The 25,103-nt window shown below is 62.2% G+C and overlaps 5 protein-coding genes across 5 annotated transcripts; 3 read left to right on the top strand and 2 right to left on the bottom strand.

Annotated features, from left to right (window-relative positions):
- Window positions 1-106: 106 nt before the first annotated feature.
- VTJ83DRAFT_4037 (uncharacterized protein) lies at window positions 107-1,946 on the top strand (the record flags this gene model as incomplete). The annotated part of the gene is made up of 11 exons (XM_071010482.1): window positions 107-320; window positions 392-433; window positions 530-744; window positions 807-911; window positions 969-1,017; window positions 1,077-1,096; window positions 1,155-1,187; window positions 1,242-1,270; window positions 1,326-1,392; window positions 1,451-1,832; window positions 1,915-1,946. 11 exons carry the CDS (start codon window positions 107-109, stop codon window positions 1,944-1,946), a joined length of 1,188 nt encoding a protein of 395 aa, XP_070867915.1.
- An 8,920-nt stretch (window positions 1,947-10,866) lies between these two features.
- On the bottom strand, window positions 10,867-12,990 carry VTJ83DRAFT_4036 (uncharacterized protein; the record flags this gene model as incomplete). Its single annotated transcript, XM_071010481.1, has 1 exon — window positions 10,867-12,990. The coding sequence occupies one exon, from the start codon at window positions 12,988-12,990 to the stop codon at window positions 10,867-10,869; it is 2,124 nt and encodes a 707-aa protein (XP_070867914.1).
- A 2,681-nt stretch (window positions 12,991-15,671) lies between these two features.
- VTJ83DRAFT_4035 (60S ribosomal protein uL16) lies at window positions 15,672-16,639 on the bottom strand (the record flags this gene model as incomplete). Its single annotated transcript, XM_071010480.1, has 3 exons — window positions 15,672-15,901; window positions 15,981-16,365; window positions 16,595-16,639. The coding sequence occupies 3 exons, from the start codon at window positions 16,637-16,639 to the stop codon at window positions 15,672-15,674; spliced, it is 660 nt and encodes a 219-aa protein (XP_070867913.1).
- Window positions 16,640-17,050: 411 nt separating this feature from the next.
- VTJ83DRAFT_4034 (60S ribosomal protein eL30) lies at window positions 17,051-17,686 on the top strand (the record flags this gene model as incomplete). Its single annotated transcript, XM_071010479.1, has 4 exons — window positions 17,051-17,098; window positions 17,161-17,294; window positions 17,393-17,441; window positions 17,588-17,686. The coding sequence occupies 4 exons, from the start codon at window positions 17,051-17,053 to the stop codon at window positions 17,684-17,686; spliced, it is 330 nt and encodes a 109-aa protein (XP_070867912.1).
- A 2,239-nt stretch (window positions 17,687-19,925) lies between these two features.
- On the top strand, window positions 19,926-22,081 carry VTJ83DRAFT_4033 (uncharacterized protein; the record flags this gene model as incomplete). The annotated part of the gene is made up of 2 exons (XM_071010478.1): window positions 19,926-20,598; window positions 20,709-22,081. 2 exons carry the CDS (start codon window positions 19,926-19,928, stop codon window positions 22,079-22,081), a joined length of 2,046 nt encoding a protein of 681 aa, XP_070867911.1.
- Between the last annotated feature and the right edge of the window lie 3,022 nt (window positions 22,082-25,103).

Here is a 25,103-nt window from a genome sequence, read left to right as displayed (position 1 = left end):
AGCACCGTGGCCATCACGACACGAATCGACGATCCGACGCGATCCAACCAAGGCCCTCCTCGCTCCACTCGCTCGCTCACCTCGCTTGCTGCACGTCATCACAACAATGCCCAAGGCCGCCAAGCAAAAAAAGAACGCGGCCAGCGGGCCCTACGACCGCAAAGGCTCCAAGTCCTCGGGCAGCACAAACATCTTCCGCTTCGACAAGGACTATGGCCAGCACATCCTCAAGAACCCCGGCATCAGCGACGCCATTGTCGAAAAGGCGTTCCTCAAGCCCACCGACGTCGTGGTCGAAGTCGGTCCGGGTACCGGAAACAGTGAGTCTTGTCCCCCTCCCTCGGCTCCTGGTTGTTCTGCTCTGCTCTGCCGTGCTGACAGCCCGCGACAGTCACCGTCCGCGCCCTTGAAAAGGCAAAGAAGGTCATAGCCAGTACGCCACGATGCTTTGTTCCTCATCCCTTACCCCGTCCACCCGGTGGGCGTCTTCTCCGACATTCCCTCCCCCCCTGACAACACCCTCCTCTAGTCGAACTCGACCCGCGAATGGGCGCCGAAGTCACCAAGCGCGTCCAGGGCACCCCCATGGCCAAGAAGCTCGAGCTCATCCTCGGCGACGTCATCAAGATGCCTCAGATCCCGCCATGCGACGCCCTCATCTCCAACACTCCCTACCAGATCAGCAGCCCTCTCATCTTCAAGATGCTGTCCATGCCCAACCCCCCGCGCGTCGCCGTGCTCATGGTGCGTCCGACCCCCCTCTCCCTCCCGGCTCGCTTCGCATCCGCCTGACTGGGCGCCATTAGTTTCAACGAGAATTCGCAAAGAGGCTGGTCGCCCGTCCCGGCGATGCCTTGTACTCGCGGCTGAGCGTCAATGTCAACTTTTGGGCCACGTGCAAGCACATCATGGTAAGACCAGGAGGAGAGAAAGATCTTGTCAGCAACGCCCGCCCTAACACCGCCTAGAAAGTCGGCAAGCAAAACTTCAAGCCACCCCCCAAGGTGGAGAGCGATGGTGAGCCCTCCAACCCCCTCGATCGTGCCTTGTAGGAATCGCCCGCTGACCTCGCGCAGTCGTCAGGATAGAACCCTTGGTACGCCGCCCTGCCATCGACCGGGCCCCGGATGCCTCCTGACAAGCTTGTTCTCCAGATCGGATCTGCGCGACCCAACATTGCTTTCGAGGCGAGTTCTCCGCGGCGCCTTTGCGACGATGAACGCTCGCTGACTTGGGTCCAGGAGTTTGACGGCCTGCTCCGCATCGCATTGTGCGTTCCAGCTTCGCCCACGCCCCTCGAGACACATCCTGCTAACCCCGCCTAGCAACCGCAAGAACAAGACGTTGCGCGCCGCCTTTAGCATAAAGGAGGTGCTGGCTCTGTGCGAGAGGGTCAGCCGCATTCTGTCCGCCCCCACGCCACGGCTGCATCCTGGCTAACCCCTTCCAGAACTACAAGGTGTACTGCTCCCTCAACAACATCCCCATCGACGAGTCCGTTGCCGAGGACGCTGGGGCCGACGACGCCGATGACGGCATGGACGTCGATATGGAGGATGACAACGCCGACGACAAGGACGATGACGATAACGACAACGATGGCGACCAAGATGGCAACGAAGACGACGACGACGACGATATGCCCGCCTTCTTCAAGGAGCTCAAGGCCGTCGATGATGCCAAGGCTGCCTCCAAGACCCCGGCCCGCAACCCCAAGTCCAAGGTCGCCCTGGTGGTTCGTGCCAAGGTGAACAAGGTGTTGACGGCCACCAAGCTGGGCGAGAAGCGCGCGAGGCAGTGCGATCAAAACGACTTTTTGAAGCTGCTTTTGGGTGAGTCCCTACGGCCCCTACGGGGGAGGAAGAAGCATACACGTGGAAGGGATGAGGCGTGAGGCTAACGAGGCTCCTGTAGCGTTCCACGAAGAGGGTATCCACTTTTCCTAAGCAACGATGGGCGGCGGGTAAAAAAAAAAAAAAAATCAGGACAGACGGGGACGTGATGGCGTTGCGGCGTTTGGCGTGGGCAGCTGTGGGAAATATCCAGGCGATCTGAGCAGAGGCGATGCTATTTTTCTTTTCTCGCTTCCATGGCAACCGAAGCCGTGGTGAGCCATGCTATGCTGGTGCTGTCTATCCTCTCTCTCACCATGACCCGCTGGCCTCGATGGGAAACGTATTGGACTCTCTTGGTCTGATACGTCAGCCGGTAGAGAGGAAGTAACATGATGGGTCATGCGGTGAGATGCGTCCAGCCCTTTGTCATCATGATCCTCGTGCATCATCGTGAACATCATCATCGCCAAGATTAATATTCACCACCGGACCGTTTTTGCCTGCCGACCATCGCCGTCGTCGCCCAACACCCACTCCGGCCGCTGCTTCGGCATCGCCGAGAGAGAGAGAGAGAGAGAGAGAGAGAGAGAGAGGGAGAAAGAGGGGGTATGCATAGGTAATAACCAAAGCCATCGGGGGAAGGGGGGAGGGGCCTGCCATGTACCCAAAACACAAGGTATATGCGCCTAAAACAGCCAGAGAGTATATATGCCATCACGCCGTCCATCATCCGTGACCGACCCCGGTCTGGCCCAGCAGCAGTACGCAGAACCCCGAGTGCATGCCCATTCCAAACCCAAGCACAAAAGCAGCCAAAGGACCCAGACGCGAGACGGGATGCTCCTACACCTACCCACGAATTATCCGAGACAGACAGACAGAAAGACAGAGAGAGAGAGATAGAGAGAGAGAGAGAGAGAGAGGTTTGCCCAGACGATGAAACAAAGGGAGCGAGATGAGACGATGAACCAGACCAAACCCAAACCAAACAATCACAACCAAAATCAACCAACCAACCCATCAGTCCATCCATCCATCCATCCATCCATCCATCCATCCATCCATCCGTCCGTCCGTCCGTCCCATCCTTCCAACTTTCCAACGAACCAACCCCATGTCTAGCCAAAAAGAAACAAGACGGAAAAGATGATATCACAGCCAAGAGAGCAGAAATAGAGAAAGTAGAGATGGAGAAAAGCACAAAGGAAACCCACCCAACCCAACCACCCTCGACCGGCCCGGCTCACCACGGAGCATCCAGCAGCCCCGCCCGCATCATCAGCTCCTTGCTCAGCCTCTTGTGCGGGGACGGCGCGGCCGATGACGCCGCCGACGTCATGACCGAGGAAGGCGAGGTCGAGGCGCCTTGACCGCTCCCAGCGGTGGTGGCGTCCGTCCCCGCCAAGCCCCCGGTAGCACTCGTGGTGGAGCTGGTGGTGGCGGCCGTCGTTATTGTTGCTGCTGCTGCTGCTGCCGTTGTGGTTGTTGTTGTCGCTGCCGTGGCTGTTGGTAGCAACGTTGTCGCGTTCAGCGGAGCAGGCGCCGACGGGATGATCTGCCACGCCCCCGGCGGCGGCCTGCTCGAGTACTCGGAAGGAGCCTCGCTGCTGCTGCGGGTGGTGCTGTTGGATTCTTCGTCGCCGTCGTTGGCGTTGTCGTCGTGCTGCTGCTGCTGCTGCTGCTGCTGCTGCTGCTGTTGTTGTTGTTGTTGTTGTTGTTGTTGATGGTGGCGATGGTGGTGATGGTGGAGGGCGTGGCGGTGGTGAACGGCACTCGCGCCGGCAGCCCCCGCGATCGGGAGGGGGGGAGCCACCGGGACGGCGTTCTCCACGTCCTCGGCATCCTCAAACTCGACGTCCTCGTCCTGGTGGATCCGAATCTCGTCCTCGCCGTCGTCGTTCTCCTCCACCTGCCTCGAGAACGACCTCGCAAACGACGAGGCCGCCGACGACGACAGCGACGAGCCCGTCGTGGTCGGGTCGATGTTCTCGCCGTCCGACATGTTGCTGTCGCCCTCCTCGTCCAGCCCGCCACCGCTCCCCGACGAGGAGGCGGTGTTGGTGTTGGAGGAGGAGGAAGTGGTGGTCCTTGAGTGGCGCGCCGGGGACGAAGAGATGGGATGGGCTGCGAGGGGGCCGACGAGGGGGACTCCGGTCGAGGCGGTGGTGTCTTCGATGCCTTGCCAGGGGATATCTTCTGGCCGGAGAGGCGGTTGGTGATGATGCTGATTGTGATGGGGGTGGTGGTGGTGTTGGTGGTGGTGGTGGTGGTGGTGATGGTGACCGTACGGATGATGGTGAAGATGGGACCCGTAGAACCGCTGGCTGGTTCGTGAGTTCGCCCGGCGATGCCGTCCGTGGTGGTGGCTGCTGCTGCCGCCGCCGCCGATATGGTGTTGCGGATGCGACCCCGGCCGCTCGCCAAACCCACGCCACACGCCCTCCGCCGCCGTCGCCGCCGCATTGCCACCGACATCCGTGTCGATGGCGTCAAGATCGTCCTCCCCGTTCTCATCTTCGTACACGTCAATGTCCAGATCGAGATCTGCCGCGTCCGGGGCAAAGCCAAACGAGCCGGCGGGCTGCCTGTGCCGGTAGTTGCTGGTGCCGCTCCCCGGACGAGGCGTCGACCGTCGGCGTTTCCTTTCCCGCTGGCTCAGTCGCCGCTGATGACGCCGCCGCCGCCCGTGCGGCGAGCCGATCATCTCGCTGTCGCCATCCTGATCATTCTCCACGTCCTCATCCTCGTCATCATCAATGCGATCCTCCTCGTCGTCCTCCTCTTCCTCATCGTCATCCTCGTCGTCCTCATACAGATCCGAGCTCATCCCCATATCCTCATCGTCCTCGTCGTCCTCCTCCATGAACCGGCTATTCCGGAGCAGGAGCACACCGCTAGGGGCCGCCGAGGGGGCCCGGCTGCCCGCGCGATTGTACCCATACTCGGGCACGGCCTCGCTGTGAGGGGTGGCGTAGTAGAAGGGCGTCGTCGTGCGCTGGCCACGTCCGGCGTCGTCGGCGGCGGCGGGGTAGGCCAGGGGTCCGCCGGGGGCGAGGGACGGCGAGCGGCTCATGCTGGTCCGGCTCCAGCGGGGCGTGTTCCGCGGCATGACGCTGGGCGAGCGCGAGAAGCGGCGCTTTCCGGCGTGGGCGTGGGCGGCCGTCGCCGAAGGGGCCGCGGCGGGGATGTTGATCTGGTGGATGTTGCTTAGCCGGGGGCTCGGCCGGGGGGTGTTGCGGCCGATGAAGGGCGAGGTGCGACGGTCGTAGGGGGTGGCGGCGTGCGACGAGATGCGGCGGCGCGACTGGGCCGGCGAGGGCATGCCCGGCGCGACCGGGGGCAGCGAGCCCGTGCGGATGCGCGGCGGCCACGACTCCTTGCGGTCGCGCTGGAGGGCGACGGCGGGGGACCCGGCGCGCGAGCGGCTGGGCCCGGGCCCGGAGGTCGAGAGGATAGGCGACTGCACGCCCGTGTAAAACACCCCGGACGGCTCGGTCGAAGAACGGCTCAGCATGGAGCGCTGGAGGCTGGCGTGCCTGAGGCTGGCCACGACGGAGGGAGGCACGGCGGGCGGCTCGTCGAGGCGGTCGTGGAAGGCCCAGCACTCCTCGAGGGCGTCGGCTTCGGGCACCTCGGCGGTGCCCTGCGAGTCCGGGTAGACGCGGCCCAGCTGGCGCAGCTTGGGCCAGGACCAGCCCGACTCGAGGGCGCGGTGGCCGATGGGGTGGTCCTGGAGGTAGGCCTCGGGCTGGGTGATGTACAGGCGCTGGATGCCCGAGGCCTTCATGACGACGCTCGAGAAGAGGAAGGTGAAGTCCCAGAGGGCCGGGGTGGCCATCTCGGCGGGCGACAGGAAGCGGAGGCGCGAGTCCTTGTGCAGCTTGCGCAGCGGGACCCAGGCGTGGCGCAGGCCCAGGAGGTCGGCGTAGGGGTGCTCGTGGGCGAGGCGGGCCCAGGCGTCGGGGCCGCTGGCCGAGATGCGCAGGACGTCCTCGAAGGCGTCGTGGATGGCGAGGTGGACGCTGCGGGCGTCGGCGCCGCGGACGAGCACCGTCTTGGCGAGGCCGCGGCTGCGGAGGCGCTGGTCGATGACGCGGCCGGCGGCGAAGGCGCGCGGCAGCAGCCAGCTCGAGTCGGTGGTCTGGCCGGGCCATTCCTGGTGGTGCAGGCTCGGCGACTGGGGGTCCGGGGTGGCCCTGCTGATGGTGTTGGGCAGCTGGGTCCAGCCCTCGGCGCCGGGGCCGACGGAGCGGCGCTGGTGGTTGGCGAACTCGCGGGCCTCGATCCAGATGCCCTTGAGCGGGAAGGGCAGGAAGACGACCTCGAGCTCCCAGGGCTTGGCGTAGGTGGGCGGGACGCAGGCCTGCAGCTGGTTGAGCTGGGCCTGGAGCTGCTGGAGCTGGGCGTACACCTCGGCGCGGCTCCGCGGCAGGGCGGTGGCGTCGGTCGAGACCGACGCCACGCTGGCCGTGGCATCGTCGGTGGCGGCCGTGCCTCTCCCGCGCCGGCCGCCGACGCCGCCGACGCCGCCGACGACGCTCCCGCAGTCGTTGAGGATCTTTTCGACCTCGTCCACGCGGGACTCGAGCTCCGTGACGCGGAGGTCCAGGCCTTCGTGGCGTTCGGAGCAGTCGTCGTGGCCGGCGACCGAGAACGAGGTGGCCTCGATGCGCTCGAGGCGGTGCTCGTGGCTGTCGAGCTTGTCGGCGAGCTTCTGCAGAGCGGCGTCGGGAGCAAACGCCGAGCGGTCCTGCGAGGGGAGGAGGTCCGAGGGCGACAGGGCCGCGGACGCGGCGCCGCCGGGGGCGCCGCTGGCCTCGCGCGCCGGCGGCTCGTCCGGGCCTGCGGCCTCGTCCGGGGCGCCGCGCTCGGTCAGGCGCGAATCGGGCCTCGGGGCGGCGACGCCACTTAGCGTCTGGAGCCCCTTGCCGGCAAAGGGCCGGAGGTACCGGGCCTGGCTCGAGGCGGTCGTCGAAGGCGGCGGGGGCGGCGGAGACACGACGGAGGGCGGACCCATGGGGGCCAGCCGATGCGCGCTGCCGTGGGATCCGTGGTGGAAGCGGGCCAGTTCCGACCAGTGGTCCACAATGGTATCCGGGATGGGGCTATCCTGTCCTGGGGGGTGATCCTCGGGGAGGTCCAGGCGGGGGGCCAAAGCCGAAGCCGAAACCGAAGCCGAAGCCGGGGCGTGGAAGTCCAGCAGGCCAAAGTCAAAGGTGGTGCCTAAGCTGGCGGGCTGGTGCAGCGACGGGAGGGGAACCTGGGTGTAGGGCTCGCGGCCGGTCCTAGGGGGTTGGATCTCCAGTCCTCCCGAGGGTCCGGCGGCAGGCTGTTGCTGCTGCTGCTGCTGCTGCTGCTGCTGCTGCTGCTGCTGGGGATCCGTCGGCTGTCCAGGGGCGCCATCCTCGTGGAAGCAGGCATGATGAGAGCACATGCAGATCTCGGCCGGGTTGGACGAGGAGGAGTCCTGAAGGGCGCCGGAGGAGAAGGCGGCGCGGCTCCAGAAGCGGCGGCAGCCGCACCGCGGGAGGGCCTGGTCGGTGTAGTTGCAGGGCCCGCCGGGCAGGACGGGCGGCGGGGGTCGGGACGCCTGAGGGTACTGGTACATGTCGAATGCGTAGGAACCGCCCGGCGCAGCCATGTCGAAGGGTGCCGTGGCCATCGGGGCGCCGAGGGAACATCTCCCGGAGCGAGGCACTCCGAGGGACTTGGAGGGCTATGGCGGTGTGAGTCGGGTCGCGTAGGCGCCAGGGAGGAGGCGAAAGCGCTCCCTGCGCTCGGTCGCCGGGTCGCTGGGTCGCTGGGTCGCTGGGTCGCTGGGTCGCTCGGTTGCCCGATGGATCGGTCGGAGAAGGAGAAGGAGGGAGAAAGGAAGGCTTTGGGGGATGCGACCCGGCAGCAGGGAAGCCAGGCCGCTCTCGAGAGCAGAGTGGACGGACGGGGCTTTCTAGTTCATGATCCGGCGGGCTCCTAGGCATCGCAGAGGGTCAGTTGGGGTCCGGAGGGGATGCGATGCGCCCAGGGTTGCGACCTGCCCTGGGGCTGGGACGCAAGGGCGCGCGCGCGGCAACGAGGGCGGTCGCTAGCGATGCGCGAAAAGGGAATCTATGGCAGGCAGAGCTAGGGCGCCGACGGACTTTTGCAACGGGTAGGTATACGATTTCGGCTCAAGGCAGACGAGAGCTCATTCGACAATCCAAGGCGAAAAGCGCGGCCAAGGATTGGACGTGGTCGCTCGGAGGGTTTGTCGGGTTCGCGAAAAGGTTCGAATCAAAGTGAGGCGCAGGCAGCATTGGCCGAGGAGAAGTGGTGGTGGTGGGTGGTGGTGGGTGGTGTTGCAGAATTGCGGGAGTGCAGGAATGCGGTGGTGACTTGGTGACAAGTGACGAAACGAACCGAGCTGCGAAGTACAAAGTACACGAAACGGGTGACGGGGTTCTGGTTCTGGTTCAGGTTCTGGTCCAGGTTCTGGTCCAGGTTCTCGTCTAGCTCCCCGTCCCTGGAGGGAAAAGGTGAAGGGAAAAAAAAAAAAAAAAAGAGTGCACAGTGCACAGTGCACGGCAATGCACCACCGTTCCCGTTCCCGTCAGTGCACGGGTGTGCGAGGGTGTGAGAGCGTGAGAGAGTAAGAGCGTGAGTGTGCGAGTGTGCGAGTGCGAGTGTGAATGGATGAGCACCTTGATGGAAAATAGGTGTGGTTGGGCACACGACGGGGGGAGACGGGAGGTTCCAGGTGTTCCAGGTGGTAAGGTACGTTTCTACGAAAGGAAACCCGGCCCGGCCCTCAGTTACGTTAGGTAAGCCAAGGTCCTGGTAATGTACTCGGTACCGGGTAATGTATGGTACGGAGCAGTTCCTTGGTATGATGACGCGAATCTTCAGGTCGGTACGGGAGGTACTATACTGTGTAGATGGCTGCAAGGGCGGGAGCGGATAGGTGGAATGGAAGGAATGGAAATGGAAATGGAAATGGGTGCAGGGTTTTCGGGGAGCTGGACGGATGCTGGGACGGACGCTGGGACGGATGTGGGACGGATGCTGGAACGGAACCAAAAGAACAGAAGCGCGAGCGGGGATCCGGAGGGCGGCAAGGGAAACTTTCGGTGCGGGGCAGTCATGCAGCAACTCAGGCAGCCAACCTACCCTCTCCCAGGTCCTCTCCAAGACTCTCTGCAACGTCCATCCACCATGTACAATACACGCCACCCCGGAACGGTCCAGCCAAAAAAAGCCACGAGAGGCTCCCATCGGTACCATGTAGGCTCGGTCCAAGCGTGAACAATAAAAAAAAGAAAAAAAAAAAAAAGACGTTGAACGTTGTCTTGTCAGGTCCGTCCTGTATAGTACAAAAAGTACCCGAACCATACCTACCTGAGGTATCAGGTGGGAGCAGGCAGGTGACTCTTGTCCACATGGATAGGTACTAGTTCCAGATTACCCATGATGGAGGGTGACGTTGCGGCTCCCCGTTGGGCGCCAACACCGGCGGAGCAGGGAGTGCGGTGGCGATGGCTCACCTCGTTAGCGGCCTCGAGGCATTTTTTTTTTCTCTCTTTTGTTTTGTCTTGTTTTGCTCGGGGTTTCATGGACAATGTACACTCGTTAGATACATGGTGGTTTGTCCGTTCCAGGCAGGGTGGTTGTTCCAGGGTTGTAGGTACCTGGTAGGTAGGTAGGTTCCATGTTGTGATTGTGGTGGTCCCCGTCTTCCATCCAGGTGATTGTTGCCAGCTAGGTACGTACCCGAGAGCTGAGTGAGGTACCTTACCTACCTAAGGTATGGGGACCTAGGTAAAGTACCGACCTGGCCGTCTTGTGCGGTGGCCGACCGTCCCGTCCATCTTTCCATTCCAGGTCAGGTTCCCAACCAACCGCTTGTAACGTTCCCGCCCTCTCGTGGCTCGACAGCCCCGAGTCACCTCAGTCACCTTGAGGCCCCGCCCTCGCCTCATTGGCGGCTCCCTTTCGTAACGTGTACGGCATCCCTGTCGATCCCACCTCGCAGGCCGCCAGCCCTGCTCTGATTGGTGCGAAGCCACTTTAGCTGGCTGCAGTTACACGCGTCGGTTCGCGTCGCTAAAGGGCGAAGCGGGGGAGGGGGAAAGGGAAGGGAAAGGGGGGGGGGGGGGGGAACAAAGGCCGTGGGCTTCACGTGGCGAGTCCAGCGAGTCCACACCGTTTCTCTTCCCTGCCAAAAATACGGCCTGTCCTGAGGGATTGCGCGCTAGCCACCTAGCGGCATCGCATGACACGCCGAGGTGGTGACTGTTTGGGCTTTACGGACGGGAGGGGCCACTACTGCGTACTGCGGACACGATGGCAGAGCACGATTGCAGAATGCTTGGCGATCAACGGTGCCGACAGGCCTGCCTACCGACCTACCTACCCGGCCCGGCATTGCCCGGCGAAAGCTTGACTTGACCTGACCCGTCTGCACTGCAAACGAACCATCCTCGCGGTGCCTAGGCATCATTCGACGCAAGGCGAACTGGGTAGCTCCCTGATAAGCCCCCGTATGCGGCGGCTGTGCGCCATGTACAGCTGAGGTGCGAGGCGGCCGGACGGCGCTTCGAGGCAGATTCAACGGCGAGACATGTCTCTCCAATGGATGCGAATCCAGGGCGAGAGGGACCGTGGGGGTAAACATCCCACAAGTTTCATGGATTCCCCAAACCAGTTGCACGACGCCTAGAGGCGTATGCAGAGAGAGAACCAGCAAGTGCCCATGCTCATAAACCTTCATCTACAAGTAGACATACAATGCACCCCAATACCTATGGTAGTGACAAACCCAAGATCCACGACCCCCGTTCATGCATGACCCAACAAGACAAGAAACAAAAGATGCGACATGACATGTCTCCCGTGAGCAACCTAGAAGAAGAAAGCCAAGAGATGCGAGTTTACCCACAATCCCAATTCCCATCATCCCAATCATCCGAATCCCTTCACAATCCGTACCTCAGAAAAAGAAAGAAAGAAAAGTTCCCCAAGGCCTGTCTGCCGACTCAAGAAGAAAGCCCCGGGCGGCTCAAACCTCTCCCCAGCTCCCCATCACCCCGCCGCCGCTGGCAATCACGCTCCCCGTCCCCGCCACGCTCCCGCCAATGTCCCAATAATGCCGCGACGAGTGCCTCGACGAGATGCTGCTCCGCCTCGCCGACCGGCGCGTGCTCTGGCTGGCGCAGCTGCCCGGCCCCGGCGCGAACCGCGGCACGGCCGGCGACGCCGCCGCCGCCGCCGCCGCCGCCCCGGACGAGCTCGCCCCTCCGGCGTTGGCGCTCGCGCCCGAGGCGGTCGTCTTGAACGACCGCCTCTCCACCGGGCGCGGCCGGTGGTGGTGGAGATGGTGGTGATGGTGAAGATGGTGATGGTGGTGGTGGTGGTGCAGGTGGTGATGATAGCCGTGCGCGTGCGAGACGAGCGGGTGATGCTGCCGGATGCGAGCCGCCTTGGCGGCCACATCCTGGGGCTGCAGCGAGCCCGAGGAGGATGTGCCGTGGAGATGGGGGGACGTCGATGTCGGCGAAGGCGGCGGCTGCCGCGACGTGACGAAGCGGGACCGCAGGTAGCGGAACACGAGGCGGATGTCGAGGTCTTGTTCCCACTCTTGCTGCGTGAACGAGTGTTGGTGCGTTGAATCGCCTGCTTTGGTCGTCGATGATGATGATGCTGCCGTCGTGGCCGCTTCGCGGACCGATGGCGCCGAAACGGCGGTGCGAGCGGCTGCTGCTGCTGCTGCTGCCGCCGCAACCGTGGGCTTGAACTGAGGCAGCAATGGCGCGCTGTCGCCCATCCCTGCCGACGTCCGTGGCGAGGCGTCGCTCGCCGCCACCTCGGCCGCTGCCTCGGGAATCACGGGCAGCCCCGCGTACGGCAGCGTCGTCTGCTGCACCCGCGTGTACGTCGAAAAGGCGCCCGGCGGGTGCGTAGACATCTGGTGAACGAGCATTCCCAGCTCGCGCGAGATGCGTTCCAACATGCGCAGCTGCCAGTCCGACTCGGACGTGGCGCAGGATTGCCGTTCGGCCTCCAGCGCCGCGGCCAGCTTGTCGTCGGGCGCTGCGTCCCCAAAGAGCATGGAGAGCACCTTCTCGTCGATGCCGATCAGGTCGCAGATCACCTTGCGCGCGATCCGGCTCAGCAATCCAGGCTGCTGCTGCTGCTGTTGTTGTTGTTGCAGTTGCTGGGTCGCGTCGCCCGACCGCGGCTCGTCATGGTCGTGCCAGTCGTTGGCGCTGAGATTGACCTCGGCCGCCTCCTCGTCGGCCACGCTCCTCGCCACGGCAGCCTGCTCGGCCGCCGCCTCTCCGCCGAGGCTCGCCCTCTTCGGCAGCGTGGCCTGCCGCGTCGATGCCTCCGACATTCTCCTCCTTCTCGTCTCCTTGCGGATGTCCTCGAGCAGCAACCGGCTCTGCTCGAGCCTCCAAACCTCGATGCGCTTCATGCGCTCCATCTCCTGCGCCTCCTCCGTCTCGGGCTCCAGCTGCGCCAGGCTGAAGCTCTCGGCCCTGCCGGGGCCGAGCGCCGCCGGCAGGATGCGGTTCGGGTTGTACCGCTCAAAGGCGTACAGCCGCTCCTGGGCCTCGGCCGTCATGCCCACGGGCGCCTCGAAGCGAAACGAGCCCAGTCCGTCGTGGCTCGGGAACTGTATCGTCGCGGCGTGTTGCTGCTGCGGCTGCGGCTGCTGCTGCGGCTGCTGCGGCTGCGGGGAGGAGGGGACCATGTCGTGCGGGACGACGTAGGGGCTCGAGGTGGTGCGAAAGTCGGGGAGGTGGCTGTCGAGGCTGTCGAGCTCGGCGTCGTCCTCGGTCGCGGCGATGCTTTCGTCGAGCATCAGCGACTCGGAGGCCGGGGCGCGGTGGAAGGTAGGCTGCCGAGGCGCGTTCAGCAGGTCGGACGGGGCGGCGGTGCCCAGGCTGCCCAGGTCGCTAACCTGGGACCGGCCCGGGGTGTGCTGGCCGTCATCCTGGGTAGAGCTGAGGTACGAGGCGGTCGTGCCGGCGTCGGTGCCGGGGGTGAAGAGCACCCATGTTTGGGACTCGGAGGGCCCCGCCTGGGTCGGCGCCGCGATGACGGACCCTCCGTGGGAGGAGCCCGCATGGGTCAGCCGCGGCGCGTGTTGCTGTTGCCGTGTCGGTTGCTGGAATGCCATGATGGGCACTCCAGCAGGTTCAAAAGCGGTGGTCGAGCGTGGAACGTCGCGAGGGTTTGCGGTGGCTAAGACCCGGGTGGGGAGGGGGGGACGCGGTGGTGGATCGCTCAATGACGTCGAAGGGGAGCGCCTAGATCCGGAGCAAACAATCCGCGGTAGTAATAGTCCGTTGTGACGAGTTCACGGGCCGATGGAAATGTGTTTCTTCTGCAATATACAGGGGAGCCCTCCAGCCTTGTGGAAGCGGTGAGTCGACTGGGTCGGGGGGTTGTGGTTTGTTGTTCGGGAGGTTGGTGTTGAAAGGGGGGGGGAGGGCGGTTTGTTTGTTGTGCAGTTCAGCCAAAAGGCGCCGGTCCAGTTATCAAACCATAACAACCAGCGGGCGTTTCGACCTTATCGGTTCGTCCGACGTCAGCGAAACTCGGATTCCCCAACTCGGCCAGCCCTTTATTTTTCCTTTCTAGCAACGTCTTGAATTGATTGCGAAGACGGTGAAGATGTGGGTGAGAAGCTGAGAAAAAATTGTATGCACACGGAAAACAGATTTTTTTTCTTGTGCTGTAAAAATAGAAAAGAAAGGAACAAGAAGAAGACAAACACAGAGAGGCCGGGCCGGGGGGGATGCGCTGGCTGTCAGGACGGGAGGATAATAGCGGGGTGTTAGTAGCTACAAAGTAGGAGGCGGGATGGGGTCGGGGTTCGGTCGGGGGGGGGGGGGGGGGTTCTCAGTGATTGACGTGAGATGTCGGATTCGAGATTGGGGGTCCGTCGTCGGCTGCCAGGTGAGGGGGCCAACCCAGGGCCCTGCCCCCAGGTTTGTTGGATGCGGGTTACCTTACTTACCTGCCGTAAGGTACCTACATACGCAGGGGTCATTTCATGTGCTTCACCTACGCACCTACGAACCAGAAGCCACAGCTGTTTCTGCGCTCAGGTTGTGCACCCGCACTACTAGCTACCCGCGCTCGCAGTTTACACGTACATGCACTAGTTACCTATTACGGTCCAGTGTACTATATGTACAGGGCATCCCGTCGTTCTGGGTGGCTCCTTGGCCTCGCTGGGGCGGAGGGGGCCACGCGGGATGCTTCTCCTGGGCTCATCCGAAGCCTCTGTTGGGTTTAGCCCGCCTCTCTCTGACCGCTAACGTGATTTGCCGCGAGTTTTCGTTACCGCATGCATCGCGTGTCTGCCCGCCTTTTCCGGGTAGTGAGTTTCTTCTGGCTGACAGATGGCCTTTGGATGGCTAGGACTCACCAGTCTCAGGTCGGCAGAGGATGAGGGGGGTCTACCTTCGGTACCTTGGGGCCTGGGGCTCTGGAGAACCATGAGGTCTCAGATTCGCTGTCTCTCTCTGCGTCTCTCTGTCTCTCGCAGCATCCAGCGCTTCCATTGTGCATACATGCCTACATGATGCGTTCAGCGGTGAGATGTGGCCAGATCCCGCCTGCAGGCAAGGCGTCAGATGCCAAGAGTCTTTCTCTCTCTCTCTCTCTCCCCTCTCTCTGACCTGCGGTTCGCGCTGCCATGACAGCCACCTCCAGACCAGGTCGTCATCGTCATCACACGCTCCACAAGATCAGCCTTCTCCACCGAGCCCACCCTCTAACGAGCCCGGTCTCTCCCCTCAGCGCCATGTGCAACTGGGCAGCGCCCGCACCCCCCTCTTGGCATCATGTTGGTGCTCACGGCGAACCCGGCGAACCCGCGCTGCCTTCTCCCCGCCGGCCCGAGTTCAAATCGACGCCAGCGGATATCGGAAGCACCGGAGAAAGGGGGCCAAAAGAAGGCCCAAAAGGAGGCCGAAAAGGGGGGGAGCCAAAGAAGGTGTCCCCCTAACTCCTCCTCTAGGGGTCAGCAAGCTGCGCACCTTGCCAGGCTGCAGCGTGTCCAGTGCAGTCCCATTTGTCATGAGCACCATCCGTATGGCACTCTCCCCATCCGGGAGGCTCGTCGCTGCATCCATGGCGTGTTGTTTGGCAGCCATCGTCGGACTCCCCCCTCGTTGCGTTTCTTCCCAACGACCAGATGACGGCTATAGCGTCTAGACACTCATTCGATTTTATCTTGACACCCCAAATAGCTATGTCGATTTAGCGTGCAGCGGTGCCACCGGAGAGATCGGTGTCATCCGATCGGTAACTCGGCAGTCCTGGAGAGCCATGATGTCAGAGGGGGGGCCGGGAAGAGATGCACCATCCGATCCAGGAGAAGCGGCCACGAGTTAGCTCCCACTCAGAAAACCATCTGCTGCTCTGTAGGTAGGTACCTAGGTAAAGAAAAGATACCTAGGTAGGGAGCAACTTGCACGTGTATCTACGCCGGCCGCAACGTCCGGTTTCACCCGATAGATATCAGACACGCCCATCTTCCTTCCTCTTCCCCCCCGTCGGTGTTCACTCCTCAAGCGTATCAATTCCCGAGGTCATGTCAACATGAACCGTTGTTTCACATGCACACGATCCGAGGCGGTTGCCGGATGGCGAACCTGCTCCCTCCTTGACTCTTCTGGTGAAATGGTTCCATTGGCTGTGCCCGGATCAAGACCATGATGCTTAATTGACATGCTCTCGTTTCAGCCCGAAAATGACCGTTGACGCCCACCCCGAAGCCAGATAACCATTCCCTCCGTCAACCCCTTTCACCCTTCCACTCCCGCGGAGCCCCCCTTCGCAGCGCGTTTAAGCGCTGAAGGCATCCGGGAAGCGCTTCATGTTGGTCTCGAGGTTGCCGTAGTTGGTCAGGAACTGGACGTAGGCACCATCGTTGAGAATGCGACCGGCGGCCTTCTTCTCGAGGTACTCCTCGCGGCGCAGAGGCGTGAAGCCCCAGTTCTTGGAGATGATGATCTTTTGCCGGCCAGGGAACTTGTACTGGGAGCGGCGGAAAGCCTCCAGGGCGTGATCGCGGTCTTGCGTCAAGAGTCAGCATGCGCCCTGCTTTGTCTTCCTTCTCTCTCCTCTCTTTGTTTTTTCGCGGGAGCAACTTACTGGAATCACGAGTGCGGACCGACATGAGGATCTGGCCGATGTTGACACGGGCGACGGTACCGGCGGGCTTGCCCCAGGCACCACGCATACCCGTCTGCAGACGATCGGCGCCGGCGCACGAAAGCATCTTGTTGATGCGGATGACGTGGAAGGGGTGGGCGCGGACGCGGAGGTGGAAACCCTCCTTACCGCAGGTCTTGACGAGGTACTTGTTGGCGCAAATGCGGGCGGCCTCGAGGGCCTCGGAGCTCAGCTGCTCATACTCGTTCGAGACCAGGTGGATGCAGAGCGGGAAGTCGTCGACACCGGCACGCTTGCGGCCCAGATCGAAGATCCTGATCTTGGGGTCCGGCACACCACGGTTGAACCGCGACTTGGGGTACGGCTAGAGACAGAGAAAATCTGGGTCAGCGACTGCGTTTTCCGATGGCGCTCGTGCAGGAGATGACTCCCGACGCAGGTTTTTTTTCCTCCTCTTTTCTTCCCGGGTTCTGGCCCCCTCCATCGCTCGCTCCCCTTCGTTCACCCAGCGATTTTGCCATTTTGATCCGTTTCCCGACCGGAAAAAAAAACTGTGCGACAGCATCTCCCAACGGTCAAGCAGAGTTTCTCACCTTGTTCTTGCAGTACCGGTAGCAACGAGCGGGACGGCGCGCCATTGTGACTGACTTTCTGCGATGTCACGAAACTGGGGGTGTTGTCGTGGTCTGGGGGGGGGCGTTGGGAGAGGGACGGCCTCTTCGCTTTTGACCAGAATCAAATTCGCCCGTTGGATTACCAATCAAGAGTCACGATGACACAAGCTGGGAAGGAACGGGCAGGAAAGTGGGGCTCTTAGGGTTTCGAAGAGCCCACGCGCACCGCACCGTCGACCAATCACAAAATTGCGGGGCCACAGCGCCACCACGGCAAATGAACAATTGCCCAACGCCGGAGGAATTTGGAACCTTGGAGATTTTGGCTTTTTTTTTGCTTCAAGCGACAAACCTCCCAGCCGACCTGACCTCGAGGACATCACCGCCAGGACCGACCAACCTTCGCCGTCCCAGCAACCCGCACAAACTTTCGCCATGGCCCCCAAGAAGTCCAAGTCCGACACTCAGTCGATCGGTGCCAAGGTGCGTGGGATTCGATGTGGTGCTCCGGGGGCTTCTTGGATGCTAACCCGGGATAACAACAGCTTGCCCTCGTCATCAAGTCGGGCAAGGTCGTCCTTGGCTACCGCAGCACCCTCAAGGCCCTGCGCAGCGGCAAGGCGAAGCTCATTCTCATCTCGGCCAACACTCCTCCTCTCCGCAAGTCCGAGCTCGAGTAGTAGGTGGCATCCCGGCTGCGTCTGTCTCGTCCCAGGCCAACAGGACGAGACCCAACGCAAAATCGACGAGAACACGCCGCTAACGTGGGATCAACAGCTACGCCATGATGTCCAAGACCTCGGTCCACCACTACAGCGGCACCAACGTAAGTTCCCCCTCTCCGAACCGCAGCCTCAGCTCGCATCTCTGCCCGGAGACGTCGCGCCTCCGTGGTCTACCCAGAGAAGAAGTCTCGTAGCAGGCTTTGGAGGGTACCGTTCGCATGCTTACTCGTTTCCCCCCTCTTTTCAGATTGAGCTCGGCACCGCCTGCGGTAAGCTCTTCCGCTGCTCGGCCATGGCCATCCTCGATGCCGGTGACTCGGATATCCTCAACGAGACCCAGGCTTAAATGTCAAGCCAAGGGTGAGGGATGACGGGCACGGGAGCGGCGGCCTGTTTGGCGTTGACACGGCACGGCGTTCGGGTCTGGGATCGGGCGGATACAAAAATTCAAACGGATGCATGACTTGACGATACCCGGCGGCGAGGAGCACTGGATTTGCTAGCCATCTTCGACACCACCCGGGTGGCGCCAGGACAGGAAAGCGCCCGGGGAGGGAGGTTGCCTGCATGGTCGTGGTCAGCCTCTCTTGACTATGACGGCCCGGATTCTCTCGCCTGCAGTGGGCGGGGCCGGGCACTTGTAGACTCGAATCTACTAGGTAGACAGCATGCCGAGTTGGTCGAACGGTCGCCGCCTGACGTTTGCCGTGTTATCCCGATCGTGTTCCTATGAAAGCGGTGGTGAATGTCATGTGCGCATGTTTGGAAAGGGTTGTCGCTCGGTGGCGAGATGATGGGGGGGGCTCGCATTGACGACCAAATGATCGCCATGCAACGGCGCCGCAGCCGGGATCCCGGGATCGCCACCCATGTTGGCTCGTGAGAGCTGCTCTTGGTTCGAGTCAAACGCGCCGTGAACACGGCAACAAGAACCGCATTCCCAACCGGCCCCCAATGGTTGTTGCTAGGTTGTTCACTAGGTGTGCGTGTATAGTACAGAGCACAAACGCTAGAATTCGGGGATCCCCGAGATGCCTTTTCGAGTTCGGCGGTGGATCTCGGCGAACGGTCAAATCGGCATGGCATCTTCATGCGACCTCCGGCCTCCCGGTCTGGCTTTTGTGGTGGTGGTGGGGGGGGGGGGGTACAAGTAGAGCTGCCGCGCGCTTGGAGTTGCACGGGACCGCTCGGCGGCCGATGCAACCATGGCGCTCTGAACCCCATCGGCGAGGCGGTCAACGAGGAAACGAAACGGGCCCTTGGGGATTGCCATCTGCAGTCCAGCCTTGGCGTTGAAAGGGCGATGCGACCGACGATGGCATGCATGCGGCGGGCATGGGGTGCGTTGCCAGGAGAACTTCAGGTTCCATGCCACCTCAGCCAGGCTGGAATCCGTTGAACAAACAACACCTCGGGCCAGACACGACGGTGGGGTCCAGGCTACGTATACCTACCTACCTACCTACTCGCTGATACCTACCTGACCCAAGTAGGTAGGGAGCAACGCCCGAGTTGTCTCGCAGACCGTTTCCACCCTTCGGGGCCGAGCTGTCCACTTGTGTGTTTCACAAAGAGCTGGAACATAACTCTCCTCGGTGGGCGGGAGGTCGAGCGAGACCTACCTCGTACCTATGCCGGGGGACCTGACCTAGGTGCCCGGATCGAGCATGAAGCGAAGGGAGAAGGGGGGGGGGGGGTGCAGGAGAGTGGAAAGGGGCCTGGGTGCAAGGTGCAAGCATGCAAGCAAGCATGGACCGGGCCTAAGTACCGACAACGTCCATGGCGAAGGGACGGGCATGACGGGAAGTGCCATCCATGGGTGGATGGGTGGATGGATGGATGGATGGATGGATGGATGAAGGAATGAACGGTGCTCCATCCATGACCCTCCATACCCGAACATCGATGACGGGGAGTGCTCGACTCCTTCGACTTGGACGTTTGGGGCTTGCGGGTGGGTCACCTCAGCGTTGGGTCGACGGGTTTGCAGGCCGCTGATTGGCGCATCTCCAGAGGCTGCAGAGGGGGCCGAACAGCGATGCTGGTTGCTGGAGCACCCCCCCTGCCCCCCTAGAGGCGCCACTTTTTCTTTGGCGCTGGGGGGGGGGACCGAACGGCGCCCGTTACCTAACGTCTGGGCCGCCTCGACTCGGGTTCCAGCGGGCAGCAAAGCAAAGCAACCTGGAAAGCACAAAGCCAAAGCCAATCTCGTCCCAAGTCCTGAAAAGAAAGAGACCACAACATCCCGTCATTCACCGAACCTATCGCCTACCTCCCCTTCAGGGTTTTCCGTTGGCTTGTTTCTCGACGACTTGGAACCGGCCTGCCGTTGGCTGGCTCTTTCGTGGACGACGGTAGAGAGACCGCTTCATCTCCGACGAACTCTGCCGTGCCACAACAAGCCCCTCCCACCCCCTCCCGTCCCTCCCTCCCGTCCGGTCTCTTTCTCGGTCGGTCGGTAGATCGATTCCTCGCGGCTTCGCGGCTTCGCGGCTCTCTTGTACAAGCCACCCACCTTGCAAACACCCTTCCCGCACGTCCGTGTCAACTGCAGAAACCACGCCGAACGAGCCGCCGCTACAGCCATGGTTAGCACCGTCAAGAGGCCGCCGGCAACCAGCGGCCGCGAGTCTCCCACCGGGACCCCTCAGCGCTCCGGCCCCAAGTCCTCCTCCACCTCCGTCTCGTCCGGCACGAGCAGCCCGGCCGGCGCCGGCACCGGCGCCGGCTCCGGCTCCGCCAACGCGTCCCGCCTTCGTCCCGCCCGCGCCGCCACCCCCGTGTCCGCCCGCGCCGCGGCCCACGAACGCCGCCAGTCCCTCATGAGCAACGGCGCCGGCATCAACGGCCGCGGCGCCGCCTCGCCCGACCTGGACCGCGAGGAGGTCATCCGCGCCGAGTCCATGGCCATCATCGACGACCTCAAGGAGCGCCTGTCCCAGGCCGAGGCCAGCGCCGAGTCGTACAAGCGCCAGGTTGACGTCTTGCAGAGCAAGCTCGACGACGCCCTCAAGGAGCAGGCCCGCCTCGAGGAGCGCGTCCACGAGAGCGAGGAGCAGATCGAGGCCCTGACCAACGAGAAGCGCGACGCCGCTCGCCAGATGCGCGAGATGGAGACCATCTACGAGGCCGAGCGCAGCGCCATGATGAAGGAGAAGGAGGAGATGGCCAACCGCGAGGAGGAGATGCAGCTTGTCATCCAGCGCCTCAAGGACACGCTGGCCCAGCGGAACGACGAGGACCGCCCCTCGAGGCAGAGTACGTGGAGCCCCCGGGGAATCGGGCGCGCCCAAGGTTTCCTTTCTTTGCGTGCGTGTGTGTGTGTTGCGCTCGCGAGCTGACGCTTGTTCGTTTTCTCCTCTCTCTAGACACCACTTCGCCCAGCGCCGACAACGGCAGCTTCGCTCCGCCGTCGTCCATCCACCGCAGCGACTCTCGCAACAACTCCAAGCTGCTGCTGCAAAAGGACAAGCTGATCGAGTCGCTGCGCCTCGAGCTCGCCGAGGCCCAGATCAAGCTGGTCGAGTCGCAGAACCAGGACGGCGGGCGCCTCCAGGAAGTCGAGCGCCAGCTGGTGGAGGCCCGCATCGCCAACGCCCGCCTCATGGAGGACAACGAGAGCTACCAGCTGCTGCTGCAGGAGCGCACCCTCAAGGGCGATTTCTCGAGCGACTTTGTCGGCGGCGCGTCCGCCAACCAAGATGCCCTGGCCGCCCTCGAGGGCCGCAGCGCGGACCAGCCCGGCACCAGCCTTGCCGACGAGCTGTCAGGCGCCGGAGAGGGCGAGCACGACGCCGAGACGCAGCGTCGCCTCGAGGCGGAGCTGCGCCAGGTGAAGGACCAGAACAAGGCTCTGACCCTGTACATTAACAAGATCATCGAGCGCCTGCTGCAGCACCAAGGCTTTGAGCACATCCTCGACCAGTCCAACGACGCCAAGCCCGCCAACACCAACAAGGACCTGCCGCCGCCGCCGCCGCCCAAGCCATCTTCGGGCCCGTCGCTGCTGCAGCGCGCAAAGACGGTCATCGCCGGCGGCGGCACCGCCCCGGCCGCGGCCGCCGCCGCAGCCGCAACCGCCCCGCCCAGCCCCAACCCCGCCAACACGCCTGCGAGCCCCACCACCGCCCGCCCCAAAGCCCGTCCCATGACCTTCATGCCCAGCTCGACCAGCTCCGTCATCAGCAACCCCGACACCGCCCCGAGCATCCCCATCGGCCGCACGACCAGCGTCCGCCGCACCCGGCCCATGAGCGATCAGTACACGACCGCCCCGGGAACCGCCGCGAGCATCGTCAACGCCATCTACCGGGGCCCCTCGGGCGCCGACGGCCCGCTGTCCCCGTCCCTCCGCACCAGCCAGACCTTCTTCCTGCCCACGGGCGCCGGGAACCGGTCCAGCTCGGGCGGCGGCCCCGGCGGGGGCAACTTCCCGGGGACCGTGCGGTCCGACGCGAGCAGCATCGCCAGCGGCGAGTCCGGGACCGGCGGCGACGGCGGCAGCACGCCGCCGAGCCAGGCGAGCCCGCCGCGCTCCCACCACGGCCACGGCGAGGGCAGCAAGAGCAGCACGACCACGTTCGCGGGCAACAAGCCACGCCCGCTGCGGCTGGTGCAGGAGAACGCCGAGGCCACGGCCGCGCAGAACAAGCGGCAGAGCTGGGTCGGGTGGATGGGCAGCGCGTTCGGAGGCGGTAACAGGAGCGTGAGCGGGAGCGTGGGGGGCGGTGATGGACAATAAACGAACTTGCAGGAAAAGAAAAAAAGAGAGAGAAGGTGGTTGGGAGGGAATTGAAGTGGGCTTGGAACGGGAGATGGGCGAGCGGTAATACAGTCGGCGGGTAAGCTGGAGGACCTGGAGAGGGGAGGGAGAGAAAAGAAAGTATTCTTTTCCCTTGCTCTGCTCTCCTAGAGTGTCAAGAGGGGAGGAGGACGGGCAACGGGCGCTTGGAAGGTAAGAGCTATGTGAGTCAAAGAGTAAGATGGATGGATGGATAGATATCGGATGGATAGATGGGTGGGTTGGTTGGCTGCGGTGGTGGTGTGCATGCATGAAGGGGGGGGGACCGGATGGGTGAGCGAGCAAGCGAGCAAGCGAGCGAGTGAGGCCCAAGCCGGTGCGGTTTCGGATGGATGCTTATGCGACGACACCCCGGCCCGATGACCACCTACTACGTCTTGGTATATCACGGGCCATTCACCACGGACGACCCATGAAGACGATTCTTTCTCTTGTTTTTTTTTTCTTTCTGTCTGGCTGGCTGGATAGCGGAGGGGAGGGGGGATCCATGCATGCACGATTTTGATGGATAGATGATATGGAGGCCTTGATGAGATGAACAAGCTTATTATGTTAGTACGTTTTTTTTTTAGAATGATATTTATACTTTATATTTTTTTTAAAAAAAAGACAACAAAAACCTAGGTTGTACGTGTCTGTCTTTTTGCTCGTTGGAGCACTACTACACCATGTCTGCTGGCCTGCCTGATGATGGACGTAGGTATCTTGATGCATGGAAGTTGTAACTAGCCAAACGTAAATCCTGAGAGGCTCATCGCCGAAGAGCAGCCGCCGCCGCCGCCGTCGCCGCCGCGACCACCACCACCACCACCACCACCACGTGTAGGTATCTAGCTTGGTACGTATCACGTATCCCAGAGAGCAAGCACGTCTTCAACTGTCAGGTTTTCTCCGTACCCTGGTCCTCACATTCTCTGTCCTGCCCGCCCCCCTTCGAGGCGACGGTCTATGATAAGCCTGTCGTATCATGACATCAGCACCAGAAAGAAGCCTTCCTCCCGTCTCTCTCCCGTCTGGGTGTCTGCTGAGACTCTTGTCAGAGAATTAGATCCTTGCGGCTCTCGCTCCCGTTGGTGGTCTTGGTGGTTGAACAAGGACCCGGGGCCCTGGGAGACGTGGACACACACGCTTGTGTAGCCACCAAGGTCAGACGAAACCAAGATGTCGGTTTCTTTCTCGTCTCTTGCTGATGCTTGGTTTGTTCGTTTCTTTGCTGTTGTGTTTCTTGTTGAATATTGGAAACACAAAACAACATCTAACATGTCTCTCCATCAATCAACGAGCCCTCGGCAGATGGTGGCGGCTCGGAACCACAGACCTACAGCAAATCATCATCAGGCTGATGGCCTTAAGATCAGGAATGTCTCATGGATATGGACATCTGGCTTTTTGTCTACGTATACATGTCTAGTCATAGGTACACTCGGCGTTTTTCTTTTTCTGGTCTGTCATCGCCTCTGCGGTTTCGCCAGGTTGAAGAGAGCATGATCGGAAAGAGTGCACTGGGAGACTTGGGAACCTGGCCGACATCCGTTGGTCATGATGTCGCACGCTTCATGCCCTGGGGAATAGGATCGGCATAACTACTACGTACAGCCCGAATTCTGGTAGCCCGAGCTGGTCTTGGCTGCCGAAGCCAAGCCCCTACGCGTAGCACGGACGACACTTTTGGCTGACATATAGATATCAGCCATGTTACGGAGCCTACGGCGCAGAATCAGCGTCAGCTCGTCCCCGCCCCCCCTCGCCTCAGAGCCGCCGGTCTGCTTTGGCCGCATCTCCTCCCCATCTCCGCGGGATGTGAGACGGGGAGGAGGGGGAAGAGAAGCTGGAGAAGGGACTCAGCCCCACGCCGAGCTGCACAAGATGCAGGGCCGCGGCGGGCAGAGGCGAGCGGTTTGCGGCGGCGGCACCAAGCCGGTTGTCAGCTACCTACGTACAGGTTCCCGTGCGTGTCGATAACAGCCCGGCGATAGGAAGGAAGGGGGGGATGTGAAGGGGTAATGCAAAGACAAACGCGAATGAGGGTTGCGTTTGAGAGGTGTTGGGGCCGCTATCCACCTGCAGCCGCGACAGGAGGAGGAGGAGGTGGGTTGACCCCCAACAAGACTGCAGTGAGCGACTGCGTGGTGTGGGTGTTGTGTGCAGGCCCCGAAAAGGTTCCAGGTTCCGGTTGTTGATGACCCCCCTCTTGTTCCAGACAACCTTACTGCGTACACAGTAACTAATACGGCACCGGACTGAAGAACCGACCCAGCCGAGTCCAGCCCCACCAGTTGCACAGCCTCACGGGAAAGCCCCCCAACCCTGACACTCTTTCCTCTGGGCTTGGGCTTTGGGCTTTTTTTTCTCTCTTTTTTTGGTTTCGGGAGGGAGCTTGTCGATTGGGGATTGGTGCGGCGCCGTGCCACGGGATGGGAAAAATCTGTTTCCACGCCGAACCACGTGTCACACGGCTGTTGGTAACCTTGGGAAAGCCGAGTCCTGATCGAGCCGAAAGGGGGGGGTTACTTGGATGGACAACGCATCACCTCATCGCTGGTTGGTTTTGGTTTGCACTTTCGGAGCTCCCTCTTTGTACGGGGCCTACAAGGCCGTTCATCTACCTGCTCGCTATTGTTTTTTTCTCACGGCGTTTTCGAGACGGAGGGCATCTGCCACCTGGCAAACGAGACACCCATCTCGAGATACGAAGGTATGTCAGGAACCCAAACTACGTACCTAGGCACACTCCCCTCCCCTCCCGGAGGCGTGAGGATCTGACAAACCCCTTGCATTCCCCTCCTCGGCGAGAGTGGGGTTCGCTTCGGCCCCTGCCGAAGATTCCGGGTTGTCAGGGCTCGGCGGGATCCCCTCTCCCCAAACGGCGTTTCTTCTTCCCGGCGGGGGTTGGAGGAGGGGGGGGGGGGGGGGGGGGTGTTAAGAAACGCAAAAGCAGAGACGTCAAGGAACGATCCGTCAG

Source organism: Remersonia thermophila, chromosome 3 (genome assembly GCF_042764415.1).
Source record: "Remersonia thermophila strain ATCC 22073 chromosome 3, whole genome shotgun sequence".
Lineage (NCBI taxonomy): Eukaryota > Fungi > Ascomycota > Sordariomycetes > Sordariales > Chaetomiaceae > Remersonia > Remersonia thermophila.
Note: the sequence above shows the minus strand (reverse complement) of the source record. Positions and strands in the feature narration are given on the sequence as shown.